Source organism: Amia ocellicauda, chromosome 1 (assembly GCF_036373705.1).
Source record: "Amia ocellicauda isolate fAmiCal2 chromosome 1, fAmiCal2.hap1, whole genome shotgun sequence".
Lineage (NCBI taxonomy): Eukaryota > Metazoa > Chordata > Actinopteri > Amiiformes > Amiidae > Amia > Amia ocellicauda.
Genome location: NC_089850.1, coordinates 7,313,198 through 7,333,350, shown reverse-complemented (window position 1 = coordinate 7,333,350; position 20,153 = coordinate 7,313,198). Strand labels below are relative to the sequence as shown.

Below are 20,153 nucleotides of genomic sequence, written 5' to 3'. Positions count from 1 at the left end.
AGCTCATCCAGAACTCTGCGGCTCGTCTGGTATTCTCTCTGCCATGATTCGCACACGCTACTCCACTGCTCCGCTCCCTCCACTGGCTCCCGATAGCAGCACGTATTCAGTTCAAGACTTTGACCTTCACCTACCGCTGCCTTGACCACACTGCACCAAGCTACCTTCAGTCACTCGTCTCTCCATACATCCCCTCCAGACCACTGCGCTCCTCCAGTGCCAGAAGGCTATCTCTGCCTCCTCTCCACTCTCCTTCCTCCAGAGCCCGCTCCTTCTCATACCTGGCCCCTAAGTGGTGGAACGACCTGCCCACCGAAGTAAAAACAGCAGAGTCCTTGACCTCATTCCGGCGCTTACTCAAGACGCATCTCTTCCGACAGCACTTGTAATATTAGTCCTCTATCCCTGCTAGATAGCACTTCAGCTTATTATGCTCCTCGCATTCTTGATTGTTTTCCTCCTTGCTCCATTTCCCGTAGCCCTCGTCTATAATCCTACATCTTGACAGCACTTAGCTTTCACCGTCCAGGATGTAGGAAGTCTCTTACTGTACTTGTGTAAATTGTAAATTGGAATTTGTAAAATGTATTATTTTGAATTGCTATGTTTTAGCTAAATTGAATTGTAATGACTGATGCCTTGTACTTTTGTATTTTTGCACTTATGTTGCAAGTCGCCCTGGATAAGGGCGTCTGCCAAGAAATAAAAATAATAATAATAATAAAAGTGTGCACAACCGTCTCCAAGATTACAAACCTGTCAAAACTAATGTCACGTCATGCATGTCCTACCTCCTAAAGGCAAGTAACCAATCAGATGTATCAGATATGTTCTGCCCCTGGAGCAGTTCTGTCCTAACAGAGTTGGTTTCCATTTACCTCTGCTTGAAGGTGGGACTAAGCAGAGTTGACCAGAGAGCTTTTGATAGGTTAGAATTATTTTAAAGAAAAAGCTGTGAGAAAGTAATACTTTGTTTGGATATGATGTGGAAGCAGTGACCGTTTTCCCAATGAACTCCTTCAGTTTTTGCACTGCCGTTGCCACGGAATATGTTAATTTTACTTAAGGATAAGGAATGCCATACCATAATGTGGATATTGCTTTCAGAATATATTTGACTTTACCCATCACCAATCCAAGAGGTGAGAGGTCTTTTTCCAAGCTGGGTCTGATCAAAATAAACTTAGGACCTCAATGGGTGAACTGCAGTTTAACCACTTGACTTTGTCTATTGAATATGATCTGGTGCATCAGAGGGATTTCACCATCAGTGAGTTTGCTTCAAAGAAAAGCAGGAAAAGGATCCACTAACATAACATCATCAGTGAGTCGGATATTCATAATGCTTTACATAGACCTCACAAGAATCTCAATTGTCGTGCTAGTGTAGCACACATTTCTGCAGTTCTGCGCGGCTCCACAGAGCGCTGGGATTCCGCAGATCTGCACAGAACCACAGAAATCTGTGCTACACGCACGTGACCAAATGTCTGAGTTACTGTCATTTGTTGGTTGTGCCCTTAAGTGTGTGTAATGACTTAATAACATTACAGTGGTCTTGCCAGTGTGGGGCTCATAGGCCGTGCAGCCCTGGTATTGTGGTTGTATTGATGGTTGCATTTTGTTTTTCTTTTTTTCTGTGTAAAGAGCGGCCTCAAACTGTTCATAGCTTAGGGCCACACAATGTCTTAACCTGGGTCTGTGTGTGACAGTAAAAGAGGACCCTTTCAATTGTGGCAGTATTACAATAATTTTTTGTGTGTAATATCAAAGTTGTGTGTTGCTTGACATTTAGCATGACATAAACTTTAACATTTTCATAACCTTTAAGTAATTTACACTTGCACTTTTATGCTCCTTACAACTATTTGGGTGAGAAAAAATGTACTACCAACACACAAATTATCCTTAAATGTTTTTATTATTATTATTATTATTATACAGAAAAGGATCATCTTACATGCATTGCAGAATAGTCATTGATTTAGGGAGTCGATTAATAATTACTCCAAACAGGAGCACGGGAGAGCAATTGTGACAGGTACCAGGGCCGACACCTGGCAGATGAAATTCAGTGTGGACAAGTGCAAGGTATTACATGCACGCAACACAAATGTCCACTATAATTACACTATGGGAGGAATAGAACTAGATGAAGTAATGCTTGAGAAAGATCTAGGAGTCTATGTGGACTCCTCACTTTCTCCATCCAAACAATGTGGGGAAGCAATAAAAAAGGCAAACGGAATGCTAGGGTATATTGTCAAAAGTGTTGAATTTAAAACAAGGGCAGTAATGTTCAGACTGTACAATGCACTAGTTAGAGCTCATCTGGATACTGTGGACAGTTCTGGGCTCCACACTTCAAGAAAGATATCGCTGCTCTAGAGGCAGTTCAGAGGAGAGCAACCAGACTTATTCCAGGTCTGAAGGGAATGTCCTACTGAGAGACTGAGGGAACTGAACCTTTTCACCCTGGAACAGAGGAGACTACGTGGGGACTTGATTCAAGTTTTCAAATTCATGAAAGGCATCGACCACTTCAAACCAGAGGAGCTTTTCCAGACCAGCAGGGACACACAGACCTGGGGACACAAATGGAAATTCCGCTTCAAGGCATTCAAGACAGAAAACAGGAGACACTTCTTCACACAGATAGTTGTCTGGAACAAACTCCCCAGTGATGTGGTTGAAGCTGAAAATTTGGGAAAATTTAAAAATAGACTGGATAGGATCCTTGGATCACTTAGTTATTAATGGACACCAAATGAGCACGATTGGTCGAATGACCTCCTCTCGTTTGTAAACTTTTTTTATGTTCTACTTATGTTCTCTTACCAGTCAACATTCAAGATGAATTAGGTACGTTTCTAATTTTCTGCTGACAAGAATAATGAAATAAATCACCCATTCCTGTTCAGAGTTAGAAAATCGAGTTAAAATATAATTTACAAAAATATGTATATATTCTATAAATATGTATCTGTTTTGATTAAATGGAATGTGGTGCATAAGTCAACAGAGGTATAGTTTTAGTTATTCATTATTATTTTAATGATCAGTATTAACATTAATTGTTTAAACATTTATATTCATACCAGTAAATAAGCACCCAGCTGAATAATAAATCTTTATCAAACTCTGTTATTTCTCTGCAGCTCATAAAGAATTGAATCAATCAATCAAGATTACACCAGCTGTCAAGGTTACTTAGTAACTTTTTTTGTGTGTTTCATTTTGGAATTAAGAAACATGGAGGCCTTTCTCACTGTTTTCCGAGCAACACCTGGACTTTAGATACAAATAACTTTCTTGTGAATTTCAGCTAAGATACCTATGAAAAGCTAATTTATTTTCTTCGTGTGTGATCATTTGTGTCCTGGAATACTTCAGTTTGATAAGGTACCAGAGCTATGGTCTACTGCAGTAAAGATTCACGTGAGGCATCACATTCACTTCAGTCCTTTCCTTTGGATCCTGGGCTTCACGTTTGTTATGTCAGTTGAGTCATTGGTTTCAATCCCCTCGAAACCCTGGTTTTCCCTTCCTTTGATTTCCTGTGGCAGGTGTGCATCCTCATTGTAGAAGCAGTAGGCACAGTGTGGAGTGGTCACCTGTTTGGTCTTGTTGAAGTTGGAGAAGTCCACCCTGTACTTGCCTTCCTTGGATCGAGAGATGATGGGGAGGAAGGTGTAGCCCCACTGGATCTCGCTCTGAATGAAGGATGTCCGTACTTGGCAGCTGGAGCTGGTGGATTCAGTTGTACTATCCAAGAAGACCACCAACTCAAAGTCCTGCTTGTGGAGCGTGTCCACAGACATCTCAAAGAAGGGACTGCTCTTGTCAATGATGTGGCACAGAGTCAGAGGACAAACGAAGAATAGATTGTCTTTACCAGCATCTACCATGAAGTCAATGTTCACTTGATCCAAGATGACAGTTTCCCCTTCAGGAGTAACGGAGGTCCTAAAGAGCTTACCGTAAATCTGGCTCCCGATGAGAAGAGTCTTCCTCAGGTTGGCCAACCGGAGAAGAAGGCACAGCTTGTCTCCCTGCTTGCTGATGACTGCAGTCTGGCTGAAGGAGACAGTCTTAGCTCTTTTCTTGGGCATTAAAATCTTGGCTACGATAACTCCACAGATCATTGACATGAGGAGAGGTGTCACAATGCAGTGGAAAGTAAACAGGCTGATCCCTGTTGCACAAGTATCCATTGGGAGTCTGTAACCATATCCAACAGTCATCTGGGTCTCCAAAGAGAAGAGGTAAGCGTCGTTTAGTGTATTGATGTTGAGTATGCAAGGGATGTGATCACTAGAGGGGTTTTGCATTAAGAGGTCCCCGTTGTTCATTGCAACAACATAATAGAGCAGCCCGAAGATGAACCAGCTAAGCAAGATGGAGCCACCAAAGAAGAAGAGGACATAGCGCCAACGTAACTCTACGCACGTGGTCCAGAAGTCCATTAAGAAGGCCAAGTGTTTGTGGTACTTCATGTTACTGTACTCTATATTGCAGTGCCCATCCTTGGACACCAGTCTGGCCCTCCTGATCTGGCTTTCTTCCTGGTGTTTGAGTGTGTGTTTCTGGAAGAACTGGAACATCTTCAGTTCAGGTCCTGATCTAAGAAATACAAAACAGAAACATTTAAGATTTGTGTGTAATGAATGACAAAAAGAATCCTAAACTTGAAAGAAATAAAAATGTCATTCCCAATGACATCCTTAAAATTTCTACTAAATCTGTCAAGATCATTTTAACCATTTGCAGCCTTAGCAGTCAATTAAACATTAATGTTCTGTGACTCGGGATTGGATTGCTCCAGTAAATGTATCCGTATATATCCTGTTCATTTGCTTTTTTTAATTGCCTTTTAAATATATGGAAGTGTTATTGATTGTTATTTTAATAGTTCAGCAATTTCAGAGAGTCCCACCTTAAATTAACGTTTTACAAGATACTAATTTCACTTAGATGAACTACAGAATTACCTATTTTCATGCTACTGTTTAATAATAGACATACAATTTATATTTAATAAACAGGTGTTGACTAATTTTAAGGTATCACACAATGCCAAATCAAGGGCTTGGAGCCAGAGGAGTGTCACATTTTGGGGCGAATATAGAACTCATATATCAAATTAAAGCTCTTGATGATATCTATTCAGTGCCAAAATGACACAACTGACATCAAGACCAATTTAGAATAAAACAACAGAACCTTAAAGACCTAACTTAAAAAAAATGTTTTGTTCAGAGCCAGAGAGGCATAAGTGCATTTACGCCCTTCTAGCCCTGAACAATGCTGCATGGGTAGAGCCTTCATACAGCATTCATATAGCATTTAAGTCAAAATGGCTGACACTACACAAAGCTCCAGAATGAGAGGAAGAAATGTTTTTACAGCAGAGGAGGTTTTAATGAGTTTGATGGAAGTGCCAGATGATTTTGAAGAGCAAGAGAGTGGGCAGAATCAAGAATCCAGTATGATTCAGAATCTGTGAATAATGAAAGTAAGCTAATTTCATGACCTTGACAGTGACCTTTAGAATGGCTAATGCTGTTGTTTTGGTGTGATGTATTATTGGTTGTGATTTAAATAATTGGTCATCCCTTATCAGAAGCTACCATAGATATTATCTACATAAGAAACAACTGCACCCACTAGAAAACACTAATACGAATAATTATATGAAATAATGTTGTGTTGTTTTCCTTTTTGATATAATTCTGGATTCAATATGAATAAATATATAAATAATAATACCCTCGGTACTACACCTGAATAATTCCCCTGCTTTTACTGCAGTTCGTTATATACATGACGCTTTTACATTGTGTAAGCGCGGATGATGAAGAAAGGACTCCGAAATGACGTCACTCAATTTTACGATTAGGGTATCTTGTATATTCCACTGTCTCTCACTACAGTCAACAACCTTTTCTCTTAAACCCATCTCTCTCTCTCTCTCTCTCTCTCTCTCTCTCTCTCTCTCTCTCTCTCTCTAACACAAACAGTCCTATAAATTGGCTGGCGGCCGAACAGCCACATGGATGCAGACCTGGAGACATTGGAATATGGGAGGAGTAACTGTTAATCATATTGTATGCAGCCAATCACTTTACCGGAAATGCTTGTCAGTCACGTTTTGTGCAGCCAATCATCTGCAGAAGATATTAGTCAGTCATTTTTGATGCTAGAAGATACTTATCAGTCATTTTGTATGCGGCCAATCGCATATATATATGAGAGAGAGCAATCGAAGTTAGCTTTAGGCAAGGTTAGTTTGATAGGACAAACAAAATGCTGTTTCCTAAAGCAATTACCATGCACGGTGCATTGCTCAGTTAATGGCAACAATAACTAATGTAAATATAGAAAACAGATGGCCAATGTAAAATAAAAATAAAATAAAAAATAACGAGTGTGGTGTCATGTGCATCTTTTACTGTATAATATTTAATTATAATCAAAAGTAACGTTCACAAGTTTAATGTTAGCTAACCGGTTAGTTACAGGTCATCATATGCATCCCGACTTAAGAAAGTTAACTTCTGTCTTAACAAAGCTAATGCTTTTTAAAAATAATAATAATACAAAATGAATTTGAAAAAGCGAGTGTCATGTAATGTGCATCTTTATCATAATTGTATGTCACATACAAGTGAGGTCCGGGGTTTGGAAATCAACAGTGCCAAACCCCTAAATTTCCCAACATTTCTCCCATACAAATGTTGCCCCCACATTTTCCCCTGGGCTCTTAAAAATCCCCCAATCTGGCAACAGTGTGTGAGTGTCCGCATAAAAAATGACTGACAAGTATCGTCTGCAGGTGATTGGTCGCATAAAAAGTGATTGACAAGCATTTCCGGTAAAGTGATTGGCTGCATACAAAATGATTGACAGTTACTCCTCCCACATTCCAATGTCTCCGGGTCTGCAGCAATAGCCTACTCGAACAGCCTGACCAGACCGAGTCTTCATGTTTGATATGTATTTAGCATTATACTTTGGAAAGGAATACAAGATTGTGCTAAAATAACGTAGTAATGATAATGACTCGTCAAGAATAGTTCGAGTCCAATACAAGGAAAAGGTCTAGTATAGGTCGAGTCCGTGTCCATCCATCCATCCATCTTTGAAACCGCTTATCGTGGTGAGGGTCGCGGGGAAGCCGGAGCCGATCCCGGCAGGCATAGGGCGCAAGGCAGGCATTTCGTTTTTAGTTCACTAGTTCTTCAGCACCATACAGTGTATCCAAAGAATCCTCACTCTCTGACCCCCATGGTCGGCGTGGATCCCCCCCTCTTACACCGGAAAAAAACGGCGGCGGAACCCCCCTTATGAAAATTACACTTTAGTCGTTTTTGCGTGGTCCACTTAAGTGATCTGCTAACAAATCAAGTATGCAGGATTTCTTAACTTCCCCTTAAGAAATGTAACTTAAGTTGTTTTATGCAACACACTTAAACTTAATTAACAGTTAACAGTTTCACCCAGAAAACTAAGGGTGAAATTCACTTAAGTTGTTTTATGCAACCGGGCACTGCTCTTTAAGGAGAGAATAGACATGCGCAGTTTCTCTGTTTTGAGTGAAGTGTCAGAGCCAGTGTTAAGGAATACATATATTGAAAGTGTCTTCAAGTATGGCAGGTATATATACTGTCATGTAATTAGCCATCTCACCCATACGAGTAGGTGGAGTTTGACTGGGAGAGGCCACAGTTTCTACTATAGCTGGCACCTGGCCTGCAGTATCATCTAATCATGCCTACCAGGGAAATGACTGTCATCAGACTGAAAATGTACACCCTCACAGAAGTGGCATCTGGGACTGTTGACATGGTGCTGAGAATGTGGAGGATGCTGGGGTGAGGCTGGCGATGTGCATGATACTGTTGGTCAGGTTTGTATGAGTTATGATGATGATGAGTCTGCCGGACGCTGGTAACTAAGTGTGGAGAAACTTTTCTGCTGTGTCACATCAGTATATTGATTGTTATAATCAGGAAGAACATGTTTGCTTCCGCTATACGGTGAAGAATGGCGAGTGTGGTGTCTGCTACCATATCCTGGGGATCCAGACGGATTGTGCTTGTAGTGTGGATATCGTGAACTGGTTGGTGAACGAGTAGGCGATTTGCCACGCTGGTAGAAGTACGTGGTGAAGGCTCTCTGGGGTGTTGTGCAGAGCTGAAACCTGGAGCATAAGCATCAGTCCTACTTGCCTTCTGTGCACTGCTGGTGGGGGTATATGAGCGCTTTAAATGTTCTTATTCATGTCGTAGTTGTTTAACCTCCATTTTTAGTTTGGCCAAATTAACTGTTAAGCCCTCTATTACTTTAATCAGATGTTTATCAGAAGTAGTGGTTGAAAGACTTGACATTGAAGAAGCACCTGGCTGTATGTGGCCAATGGCTGCTGATGAGACTGTTGGTACTGTAGTAATCACTCCCTGAGAAATTGTAAAGTTTGGTATTATCATCTGCTCTTTACTCCCATTGACTGGCTATAGTCAGGGTCTCTTCCAGTGTGGAAGTACCATGTTCATGGCATTTGGCTTGTAATACAGGGTCTAGACCACCCACAAAATGTCTTAATCTCTCAATTTTAATAGCAGCTTCACCATAGCCTAGGCATCTTGCACAAGGCGTGTAATTTCAGTTACATAAACCTCAAGTGCTTATTTAGGCAGTCTAGGATGTGCATTAACAAAGATCTGAAATAGTGTCAGATATTGTTGCCTGCCAAACACAGAATTCATTTTTTCTATAGTCTATAATTTTTCTGCACCAATGGGGTCAGTGAAACCCAATATGCTAATGCCTCTCCACTATGCGAGTGGGAAGAAAGGCCGCTAACTCACAGTTATGAGAATCATCGCAGGCTTTCACAGCGAGCTGCAATTGCATCGTCCAAAGGGAAAAGGTCTCCTTGCCTTTGCCGTCCCCGTGAAAACAAGGAGGTAACTACGCGTCAGCACTGGGCAAAACATCATCATCATCAGCCATGACTGCACTCTTTAAAGTACAAAATCAAATGCTGTATGCAACAGTAAAATTAGCCACTATAATATCTAGAAAACGTCAACTGTATGCAAATAAACCCCAAAAACCGCAACCTGCAATTAAAGCATTTCTTTTTTTTTTTTTTACAGAAGAAGGCTGATGAGTTTCTTTTTAAGGAATTCTGCAATGAATAATGAACATGCTGCGATAGTATTTTATTAAAATGTTACTTTGATCATATCCATAATTGCGTTGAATAATGTAGCTGAGCTGCAGTGTCACTTTTAGTAGAGAAAATAGGTACCAATTACAATCTGTAATCTTTCTGTGTAGTATAATTTGCCCTGGAAAATAATTGCGTCCAGGGGAATCGGTTTGTTTATAAGAGTATGATTTTTATGTTCAGTTTTGAATAGTCAGTTGAAAGTAAGCATTAAATGTACATTGCTTACTTTACGGCAACAGGTATAGCCTGTGTATTCACTTTGTAGAGGGCTGCTCATTGTATTCGTTCCAAGTACTCAACTGGGCTCAGACGCTACGTTGTCGCTAGTGCCGTAATAAAACCGCTTAGTACGTATCAGTTACTGTGGTCTTGTCTTATGACACCTGATTCGTGATCAGCGGTTTGTTCTTTATTTCAATCTGTTTCACCCCTAGTGTTGAAGCGCAAAGGTTGATCTTTTTGAAAACGGCAGTTTTCTCCACTAGAAATAACACCCCACTTTGTGGAATTGGAGCCAGATGTCCAGGGTTGCAGCAGTCTTTCTTAACCACTGTACCAGCAAATACATGAGTGCTTTTTTTTAAGTAGCCTACTAACGCAGCCAACTGTCCTAATTAGGTGTAGTATATATGACTGAATTATTGGAATTCCTTTAAAATCAATGTATACATTGAGGAAAAAAAAGTTTGTGTATGGGGTAACAGAACTCTTACACATATGCTTTTCCAACATTAATAATACGGCACTTACAATACTTTAAAGTAGTTGTCACCGCTCAAAACGGACTAGTCGTCCCTCCCTACCACCACAGCAAGCCTCGCTTCACAATTACTGCAAACTGGTAATTCCATTCGGACCTCGGAAACTGTATGCATATGAACACATAGTTATAGGCTACTTAATGGTTAACATACATTCCGTTATTATACGGAATAATAACAGTAAACACATTATTATTATTATTATTATTATTATTATTATTATTATTATTATTATTATTACTATTCAATTTCTTAGCAGACACACTTATCCAGGGTGACTTACAATTGTTACAAGACATCACATATTTTTTTACATTTACCCATTCATACAGCTGGGCATTTCCTGGAGCAATCTAGGTAAAAGTACCTTGCTCAGGGGTACAACAGCAGTGCCCCCCATTTGGGATTGAACCCACTACTCCACACTACTGCTCTTATTATAACAGTAGGGCTAATAATAATTATAATAGTAATATTATATGTTTATGATTATTATGATTGTAGTTTGGATATATGCATGTCCACAACATATTTTACAGTAAACAGGTTTTTGACGGTATGTCCAAGAAAACAAAACAAACAAACAAACAAACAAAAAAACATCCCAGTTTGCGCTACGTGATCTGGACCGGTCTGGACCACTGTCCGGACCTCGGACCACAAAATGCTACAACCCCTACTGCTCTGCTGTGTCAGTTGCTGATATAAACTGATTCTCAAAACTGCGAGTTTGCGCAGGCGCGCAGGTCCATGACGGGGATGAATTGACGCGCTCCCCACGTGCGCGTGTTTAAAAAATATCGAATCTGGAACACTGATGAGAATTGGAAGAAGCCGACAAAGTGGTCTCGTGTCAGGGCAATCATTTCAACAAAAACTAATATTTTTATTCAATGAAATATCGGGACCTCCCCAAGTTCAAAGTTTTCTCTCTTATGGGGAGTCCCTTACCTCTTATGGGGTGTCGCAGCCCCCCCAGCCACCCCTCAATTCGAACACTGGATTCCTCACCAATGAATATATGAATATCATAGGATAAACAAATGCATATGTCATGCATTTCATCTGATGTGAATCACATGTATGACAGAGATAGGTTTAGGTTTTAGGGTTAGGGTAGCGGTTAGGGTAAGTGCGGGTTCATGTGCTCAACATCAGAACTCAGATGATGTTCATGAAGTATTGATGTGTTACTCCTGTGGTATTCATATATTAATTAATGAGGAATCACAGCACTTTATTATAAAGTGTTACCAATATTTCCAACTCTGCTTTGGTGAATGTTATTATTACATTATCAGGGTAAGAATAGTACAATCATCCAGAAATGTGGTTTTCAGCTTTATAGAATTATTAATTTAATTTAAATTGCTTTACTCTTTCATACAATATAACATTTGAACATTTTAATATTGAGCAAATCGAATATTTTGTGATTGACACCCCAACTTTTTCAGCACCTTTACTGTGACAGCATCTTTTGTGACTTCAAAATCATACTGTAACTGCAATTTCAGGAGGTGGTTTGGGGAACACGCAATGGGATCGGTCGAAGTTGGCTGTGGTTAATTGTGAGAATGATCTTGAAACCTCGGGTACTATTGTTACCAGTTAACAATCCCCTGATCTTTTCTGATTCTTCTCTGTAAATAAAAACAAATCATAAAACCGTTCAAGTTAAATATATATATATCCATAAACACACTACCTTTTACTATCTGCCAGTTATCCCAATATAGTGCATACATCATTGTACAGGCAAGTTTTCTGTTAATGAATCAATTTGCAGATACTGGGACCAAAAGTATTCATCAGCTCGTTTCAGTCCCTCCAGTTTAATCCGAGAACTGCCTATTGTTTCACTACTCTTTTGTTGGGTGTATCACGTCTATTGTTTTTATTGTATAGACAAGGAGAAAAAATAAATATAAAATGAATAACAGTCATGCCTGTATTACTTCTATATTGACTACTTCCACAAAACTGTAAGAGTCATAGTTTGCTGAATTGCCAAGACTGTTGTATCAATTGCAATAATCATGAGCTTTCTTTTCATCTTTATATAATTTCACTTACAACCTATTTGGCCTTTGAGACCTTTACAATATTTAGTCTGGTACCTGAAAAAAGAGGATGAAATACAAGCCAAATTAATGTCCTAGAAAACATGAAATGTGTTAGAATATACCAATCATCTGCTGACTTTTCTATACTGTGTACTCCATAATGAGTTAAATTAAAATGTAAAATAAAAAACAACAACTTACCCAGAAATAAATCTTGCCAACAGCACTGTTTCAATTCAATGTAAGTGCCTCTGTTTCAATGTCTTTACCTAAGGACTGAGGCTGTTTGCAGAAACAGCAAAGTTCAAATAACTGAAGTAAACTGGATTTCATAACAATATATCTTCACAAATGACGTGTCTGGTTCCAGAGGCGTCTACTATAAATGAAAACAAACTTTCACATAACAATAATATTATTACCTGCCACCCCCCAGTTTTCCCCTCTCTTTTCACCTTTGTTCAGGATATCAAATATAGGCTCAAAGTCATCATGATCATGACTATAATAATAAATATCGGATTAACTATTTTCAGTAAAAGAGGACCCTAACTCTGATAGTTTAATATCAACACAAAACACATAAAGTTGAGAAAAAATCTATATAAACTAAGAATGCAGGTGCAAAAAGTGTAATTACAATATTGGGATGTTATGTGCTTGAGCAATTTATTCAATTGCTTCTCCATTTGTGTTGTCTACTACTGTAATAATTGTTATTAAGAAGAAAAAAACTGAGTGAAATAGCTCACATCATTCTAGAACTATCAGGAGGCTCTGGTGTCATTGTCCATTCATCAACAATACAAGGGTTATTTGGATTTTATTTAATAATTAATAAGATGATGAACAAATGCCAGTTATAAATAACCAAACAAAGTTAATCATAGAGGAAGTTAAGTTCATCCTCAAGTGTTGTTGGGAAATGTAAATGTAAAGCAAATGTAAACATCTTGGGTAGGTCTTCATCTAGCAGTGCACTGATATAGGCTGATGACGATTATGAGATAGACAGAGAGATAGATACAACTGTTGCACTCACTGCAGACACTGACAACTTTCAGACTGCCATAGAGGAATAATCATAGAGGAATAATAGACCCCCTAAAATTCTAAATAGATGTACACCGATCAGCCATAACTTTATGACCACTGACAGGTGACAAGTGAATGACACTGATAATCTTGTTAGCATGGCACCTGTCAGTGGGTGGGATATATTAGGCAGCAAGTGAACATTTTGTCCTCAAAGTTGATGTGTTTGAAGCAGGAAAAATGGGCAAGCGTAAGGATCTGAGCGACTTAGACAAGGGCCAAATTGTGATGGCTAGACGACTGGGTCAGAGCATCTCCAAAACTGCAGCTCTTGTGGGGTGTTCCTGGTCTGCAGTGGTCAGTACCTATCAAAAGTGGTCCAAGGAAGGAAAAGCGGAGAACTGGCGACAGGGTCACGGGCAGCCAAGGCTCATTGATGCATGTGGGGAGCGAAGGCTGGCCCGTGTGGTCCGATCCAACAGACGAGCTACTGTAGCTCAAATTGCTGAAAAAGTGAATGCTGGTTCTGATAGAAAGGTGTCAGAACACACAGTGCATCACAGTTTGTTGCATATGGGGCTGCGTAGCCGCAGACCAGTCAGGGTGCCCATGCTGACCCCTGTCCACAGCCAAAAGTGCCTACAATGGGCACGTGAGTATCAGAACTGGACCACAGAGCAATGGAGGAAGGTGGCCTGGTCTGATGAATCACGAGTTCAAGGTGTTGACTTGGCCTCCAAATTCCCCAGATCTCAATCCAATCGAGCATCTGTGGGATGTGCTGGACATTTAATGTTCAGTTTATTTTGCTGGAAATGCAAACTGCAATATTCAGGTTCGGCCAGTAGGTGTCAGTAAGGGCACAATTGAATCGGTTCTTAGATGCGTCACTTCATAAATACTTAAGGAATCAGTACGTGAGGTTATTTTTACATGCTCAGTTTGTGAGAATAAAATCACCTTTGTTTTCAACGAGTAAATGGGGTCTATGGGAAACAAATGGGTGAGATAAAAACTAATGTTTTCATTGTTTATTTACCACTGTTATAATCTAGTCTGTGAAGTTAACTTGCTATTTCTGATGCGCTATATTTACATATCGAATTGGTAATGAAAATGAACATTGCATGTGTATTTGTTAGGCTACTTGGCATCCTGAATAGTATCCTGAAGCTAATGAATATGGATAACAGATTGAGATGTGTATTGTACGGTGGCCCTGAAGTGCACAACACAAATACAGAAAGAAACGCACAATTGCAAAAAGCAGAAGGCAATTGCAAAAAGAGAAACAAATGCAAAAAATACTTGATTTCAAGTGTAAGTGTTGATGCAGGTTATATTACAGGTTAGAAAGTGGTGTTAGCCTACTTTAAGTGTTTCTTAAAGCAAGTGCCATGCACATGGTGTGTTGGTGAGTTAACAGAAACAACTAAACACAGACATAAGAGGAGTGATTTCACATTAATGAAGAACTTCATGATTTTATCAGGTGAACACTAAAACATTGCAGTTCACACAATAATGTCTGCGAATGTGGCTCTCTGTGTGTATGTGCCTGTACATTTAATACATATGAGGACAGTGTAAACACTACAGGAAACACACACATAATTGGTGCAATGAATTTGAGTTAAGCTCTCTGTTTACACAGTGTTTATTCTGCTATTAAGAGTGATTTGGTCCCAGAGCTGGTATTTTTGCATTCTATATTAACAAATATAGGTCTTGATTGAGATATTAAATTAGCCTACAGGACCTACATTTTTCACTCTATGCAGTGCACCTCCACTTCTTATTATACTTCCTTGTAAAGAGTTTACAGTCAATAGAGTAATTATTTGTATTTTGTGTTTTTAATAAATTAAGCGACAGTGACATTCAAAATAATCGTAATTCCAGGAACTGTCTGATTTCCGTGTCTGCAGCAATGCGTATACTTTAAATCAAGTGTTTCTCTCATGCAGAGAGCAGAGAGCAGAGAGCAGAGAGCAGCGCTTCAGTCCTGTGTGGGCATGTAGTTTGCCCATAACAGCGGTGGGGGATGAAGAGGCGGGACACGTTTTCTATTGGTAGGACTCTAGATTACCGAATTGCTTCAATTCGGTAATAATAATAATAATAAAAAAATGTTTTGTGTTTTTTTTTTTTTTTTTTTTTTTTGCATTTGTGTTCCTCCTTTTGCTTTTGTATTCTGCTTTTTCGTTTTGTATTTCTCACTTTATTTTTGTGTTTTTCTTTTTGCATTTGTGTTCTTCCTTTTGCGTTCTGCTTTTTGTTTTTGTGTTCTCTTTTTGTATTTGTTTTTCTTTTTGAAATTGCATTCTGCTTTTTGTGTTTTTCTTTTTGCAATTCTGTGTTTCTTTTTGCAGTTGCAGTTTTCTTTTTGTGTTTGTGTTTTGCACTTCAGGGCCACCAGGGCCACCTGCCTTGTCTATAGTATGGATGTTTAATTAAATGATCTGGTGAAATGATCTATTATGACCAATATGTACTCATAGCCTAGTTTGCAGGTTTCTAAATGAAGAAAATTGAACAGACACCAGTTCAAAGCGATACGTTGTTTGAATATTTAGGAGTGGTGCACGATTTGGTCTGTTTGGTTCCATTTTCTTTAAACATTCACACTCTTTGGTGACAAACTATTCAACATCCTGCTGCATTCTGTGCCAATACAATCTGTCTCGGATTAAATTTATTTTCTTTTCCACACCAATATGTTCCATCTCTCGGAGCAGGATTAAATAAAAAATGTTCGCAAAGTGCGAGCGCAAAAAGTCGCAGAAGGCAAACTCGCAGCTCAGCTCCTCGCTGAATTAAATCTAAAATATGAGGACCTGCGAGTGGGGCGGAACCTGCTCTGTGGGCGTGGCTTCCGGGGTGGGCGGCAGCGCGAGAGTCACTGGAGCCAATCACAGTTTCTGAATTTGAAGAGCAGGGCGGGCCTGCAGCAATGGGCCAATAAAACAGAGAAACACAGTGATCTGGCGCTCCGTGCTGTGAATGCACAGCATTAATGTCCCGGCTGACACAAAACTACAAGCCTGTACTTCGTAGCGGTTACAAATATGAGTAGAAGAAAAAATAATAAAAACCGAAGCTTTCATTGATGACAGCTGTGTAGTTGTTATTATTATTATTATTATTATTATTATTATTATTAGCAGATGCCCATATCTATGTGTTATCTATTAGCGGGTGGTGTGTTGGGTGAATAACAGGTCAATGTAAATCTTTTATTCAGCGTCCAATTCCCAGCTAAGAGACAACATTTCCACAACATTGTGACAATGTGAATTACGTTTCCGGATTTTTCTCTTGTGGTCAATGCTGTGGATTCAGTCTTGGGGCCCCAGGCAGCTGCCTCATTCATATATGATCGTATTACACAGATATTTTTACACTTGTACCATTGCCTAAATTGTATTTCCATACATAAATACTCTTTACAATACACCTTGTGATATGTCCGGCTGTGTGTGTGTGTGTGTCAATGTAACTATAGTTATCACCTCCACTTCGTATAATGTGCCTGGGAAAATGCAAAATGTTGACCACCCCCTGGGCCTAGAAGATTATCTGTTCATATAGTTATTATTTTTCTAAGACTATATTTGTTTCCAATCCGAAATGTATCCGCTGCGTCACTTTGACAGCAGTCACTTGATGCAGTGTTAGTCTCTTAAAAGTTGCGTTCAGTCCATATAGGGAGAGATGCATGAATTATTGAAAACCTGGTATGTCTGAAATTCGATTACAAAATGCATACATTAGATACACATTAGATACACATTCAATGTGCGGCGAGTGCGTTACTGCACGGGCTTCTAGGGTGCAGATACACTGTAAGAAAGGAGACTTACACGGATTTCTAGGCTGTATCTGGATGTGAGTGACTCTGTATGCTCAACTTGTGAACTGCTGGCTGATATATTTTAACAATTTACATTACCTTTGCCCTTCTGTTGGATATACCCATCTGGAATAAGCTGTTTCTCACTGGTGAGTGCATAACGTTGTAGTGAGTAGGTGTGAGGTTTAATGTTTACTCGATTGTAGGCACTACTCCCACAAAAGATGTAAGAAGGAAACAATTTTTAATACATCAAATAGTTTTCAGAACAATGAACAAAGCGACAGCAGAATAAACGAATGAGTGAATTAAACAAGTAATGACAAAATACGTAAAAAAACAATCGAAACGAACACTGACACATTGATGAACAAAATATAATATAAAATGACATTCAATAACAGCATATGTTCTCTCTGTGCACGAAAAATAGGCAACATTTCATTTGTGTGGATGTTGGGTGCAACATGTAATTTGTTACCCGCTCTGTACACCTGTATTGCAGTTACTGTAGCAATAATCAGTTATTTCCACTGAACACACAGAGCTGTGGAGGCTGTGAATAACCCTGGAGCTGCGCCTGCGCAAACCTGTGCCGGATGGGCTTTCTCTCACTGCGCCTCAACCGCAGAGGCTTTAGACAGCTCTTCAGTGTTTAAAACTAGAGGAGCTGCGAGAGCATTTTCAGGGTGTTTTCTCGCAGATATTTTATTGATTTAATGCAGCGAAAATGTAACCACTCCCACTGTATTGTTAACTACAACTTTAACCAGCCACTAATAGCAAACTACACAACTGTACATCATGGGATTTCCATAAAAAATTAGAATCTAACTAGCATCTAACTAAACATGAAAGTGTGACTGAGAACAGTTGTGTAGTTTTCTAGTAGCGCCTGTGTGAAAGCTGTTTTATTCTCTCGCGAGCTGCGAGAAGGTCGTTTTGCAGTGCAAATTGGGTTAGATTTAATACCACAATAGTTTAGCAGCGTGATTTCCATTCACATGCCGCTAATGCTTCTGCGAGCGACTCGCAGCACGAACATTTTTTATTTAATCCTGCCCTTGGTGTGATCCTTTATACGTGACAGATCGGTAACAATAATGAAACTACATCCCAGTCTTCTCTTCTCCTCTCTTCCTCATCAGGGCGTTGTTTTCTCTTCAAATGCTGCAGGACCAGGCCAATAACAGCATCATTTTCTTGTTCCCTCCCTTCCTCAGAATACTATGTATGGCAGCTTGAACATTATCCTCACCTTCTTCAATTGGTAAAGTATTCATGGCAGCTACACAAACCCATGGCAATGGATCCTCTTGTGGTGTTGTAACTCTTTGTATGCAGGCATTAAATACGTCAGGCTGAATCTCTTCTGTACATTCTGAGATCAGATTGTTGATGCATCCTTGACAGCCCATCGGTATCACGGTTTGCTCATCCTGGATGTTACTTGATGGTGAAAAATGAATATATGAGGGGGCATGTTACAAGTAATCTCTGAATCGTTCACATATTGCCCATTTAAGAGCCAGGAATTCTAATTTCCCTGAATGTAATCAATAATTCTTCTCTGCAGGAGTCAATGTCCTTGAACCATATGCGATCATCACCATTCTTCCCTCCTGCCATTGGTACAGCACTGCACTTAACTCTTCCTCTGAGGCATCAGTATGTAGCACATAATATTGTGTAAAATCAGAAAACCCAATACTGGTGGGTTGGAAAGACAATCAATTAGCTGGTTTAATATTTCCTGATGTGCCTCTGTCCACTTGATGGGGGTGCGACTTGACAGCTGACCCACCTTATTTGCTAAGACACACATTGGTCGTTTCTGAGATATTGTAGTTGGAGTGGGCTTAATTTCCAATGGTGCAGTGGATTGTTTTAAAACCAAACCTAGGCCCTAGCCCGGCCCTGGCCCAAGACGCTCAGACCCCAGCCTGGCCCTTGTCCGACAGCTCATCACAATCTCGGCCCGAGTCCGACTGGAGCCCGTGTTTTTTTTTTTTTTTTCCCATTACACAGCCATTACTGTTGCAGCCATTAAAATAATTCAGTTTTGTTTTTAATGGCAAAGTAGTTATTTATTTTCATTTCTTTATTAAGTTAATTTAGAAAAATGTTTGGAGTATTTTTTGTTTGTTAAATTAAAGTTTTTGTTTTTTAATGTGACGACCAAGCGGCCAGCGGCCGACAGTGAGTTGATCACGTTTGATCAATTTAGCCTCTCAAATCAACACTTGACTTGCCTACAATAAAATCCATAGATATAAAACACTTCAAGCATATCACACAATGTTTACATGTTTATCACCACCACAGTAAAAAGGCATTTTTGACAAGCTGACCAGGCTGCTCTGCTGCTCACAACGGCATGCGGAAAAACGAACAAACAGGCTGTACGATCTAAACAAATAAAATAAAACACGCAGGTTATCTTACCTTACCTCAAAAATCAAGGCGTCACCACAGAACATGGCCATTCTGATTTCCAATACTTTCCAACAGTTAGACTAATGAAAATAAAGTCCAATCAAACATAAAACAAGATAGCCTCTCTTACAGAGCATCGTGGAGAACAAGCACAGCATCCACAGTGGAGGTTTCAGTCCAGTCATGTTTCTTCTCTAACTCTTCCAGCTGCGCTGAAGACACGCTGCTGCCGCTGCCGCTGACGGGAACACTAAACACCGTGCACCGGTCTGCACAGGCACGGTAGCTCTCGTGTTGTCCGTGGGAAACCTGTGTGCATGTGTGCGTGAGCAGACTGTCATGCGTGTCAGTGTGATAGGTTATAAAACGTCTTTCTGCCTTTGTTTTACCATCATCAACTTCTCATAGTTTCTTTTAATTAATTAATGTCTAAAATATAAAAAGGAGGAGGAGCCTTAAACAGGCCCGATGCCCAGCCCACGTGTGAACTATGACGTGAAAATTGGGCTCGGGCTGAAATGCAGGGCTCGAGATTGTTTTGGGATAGAAAGCAGTTCATAGAGGGGTTTGGCCTGATGGGAAAAATCATGCACATAAGGGTGATAATAGGAGATGAGTCCCAGTATTTTCCTCAGTTCTCCTAATGTAGCTGGGTGCTTTGCTTTCAGGGCTTGGACTGGGGAAATTTCTGCTGGGTCCATGGTGTACCGTTCTTAAGATATCCCAGGTATCTCACCTTACGCCAAAACAGTTCACATTTCTTG

General features: G+C 39.8%; 1 protein-coding gene across 1 annotated transcript; it reads right to left on the bottom strand.

Annotated features, from left to right (window-relative positions):
- Positions 1-1,902: 1,902 nt before the first annotated feature.
- Positions 1,903-12,394, bottom strand: LOC136756477 (ATP-sensitive inward rectifier potassium channel 1). The gene is made up of 2 exons (XM_066712328.1): positions 12,267-12,394; positions 1,903-4,623 (listed from the first exon to the last, which is right to left on the bottom strand). Exon 2 carries the CDS (start codon positions 4,602-4,604, stop codon positions 3,453-3,455), a length of 1,152 nt encoding a protein of 383 aa, XP_066568425.1. The 5' UTR covers positions 4,605-4,623; positions 12,267-12,394; the 3' UTR covers positions 1,903-3,452.
- Between the last annotated feature and the right edge of the window lie 7,759 nt (positions 12,395-20,153).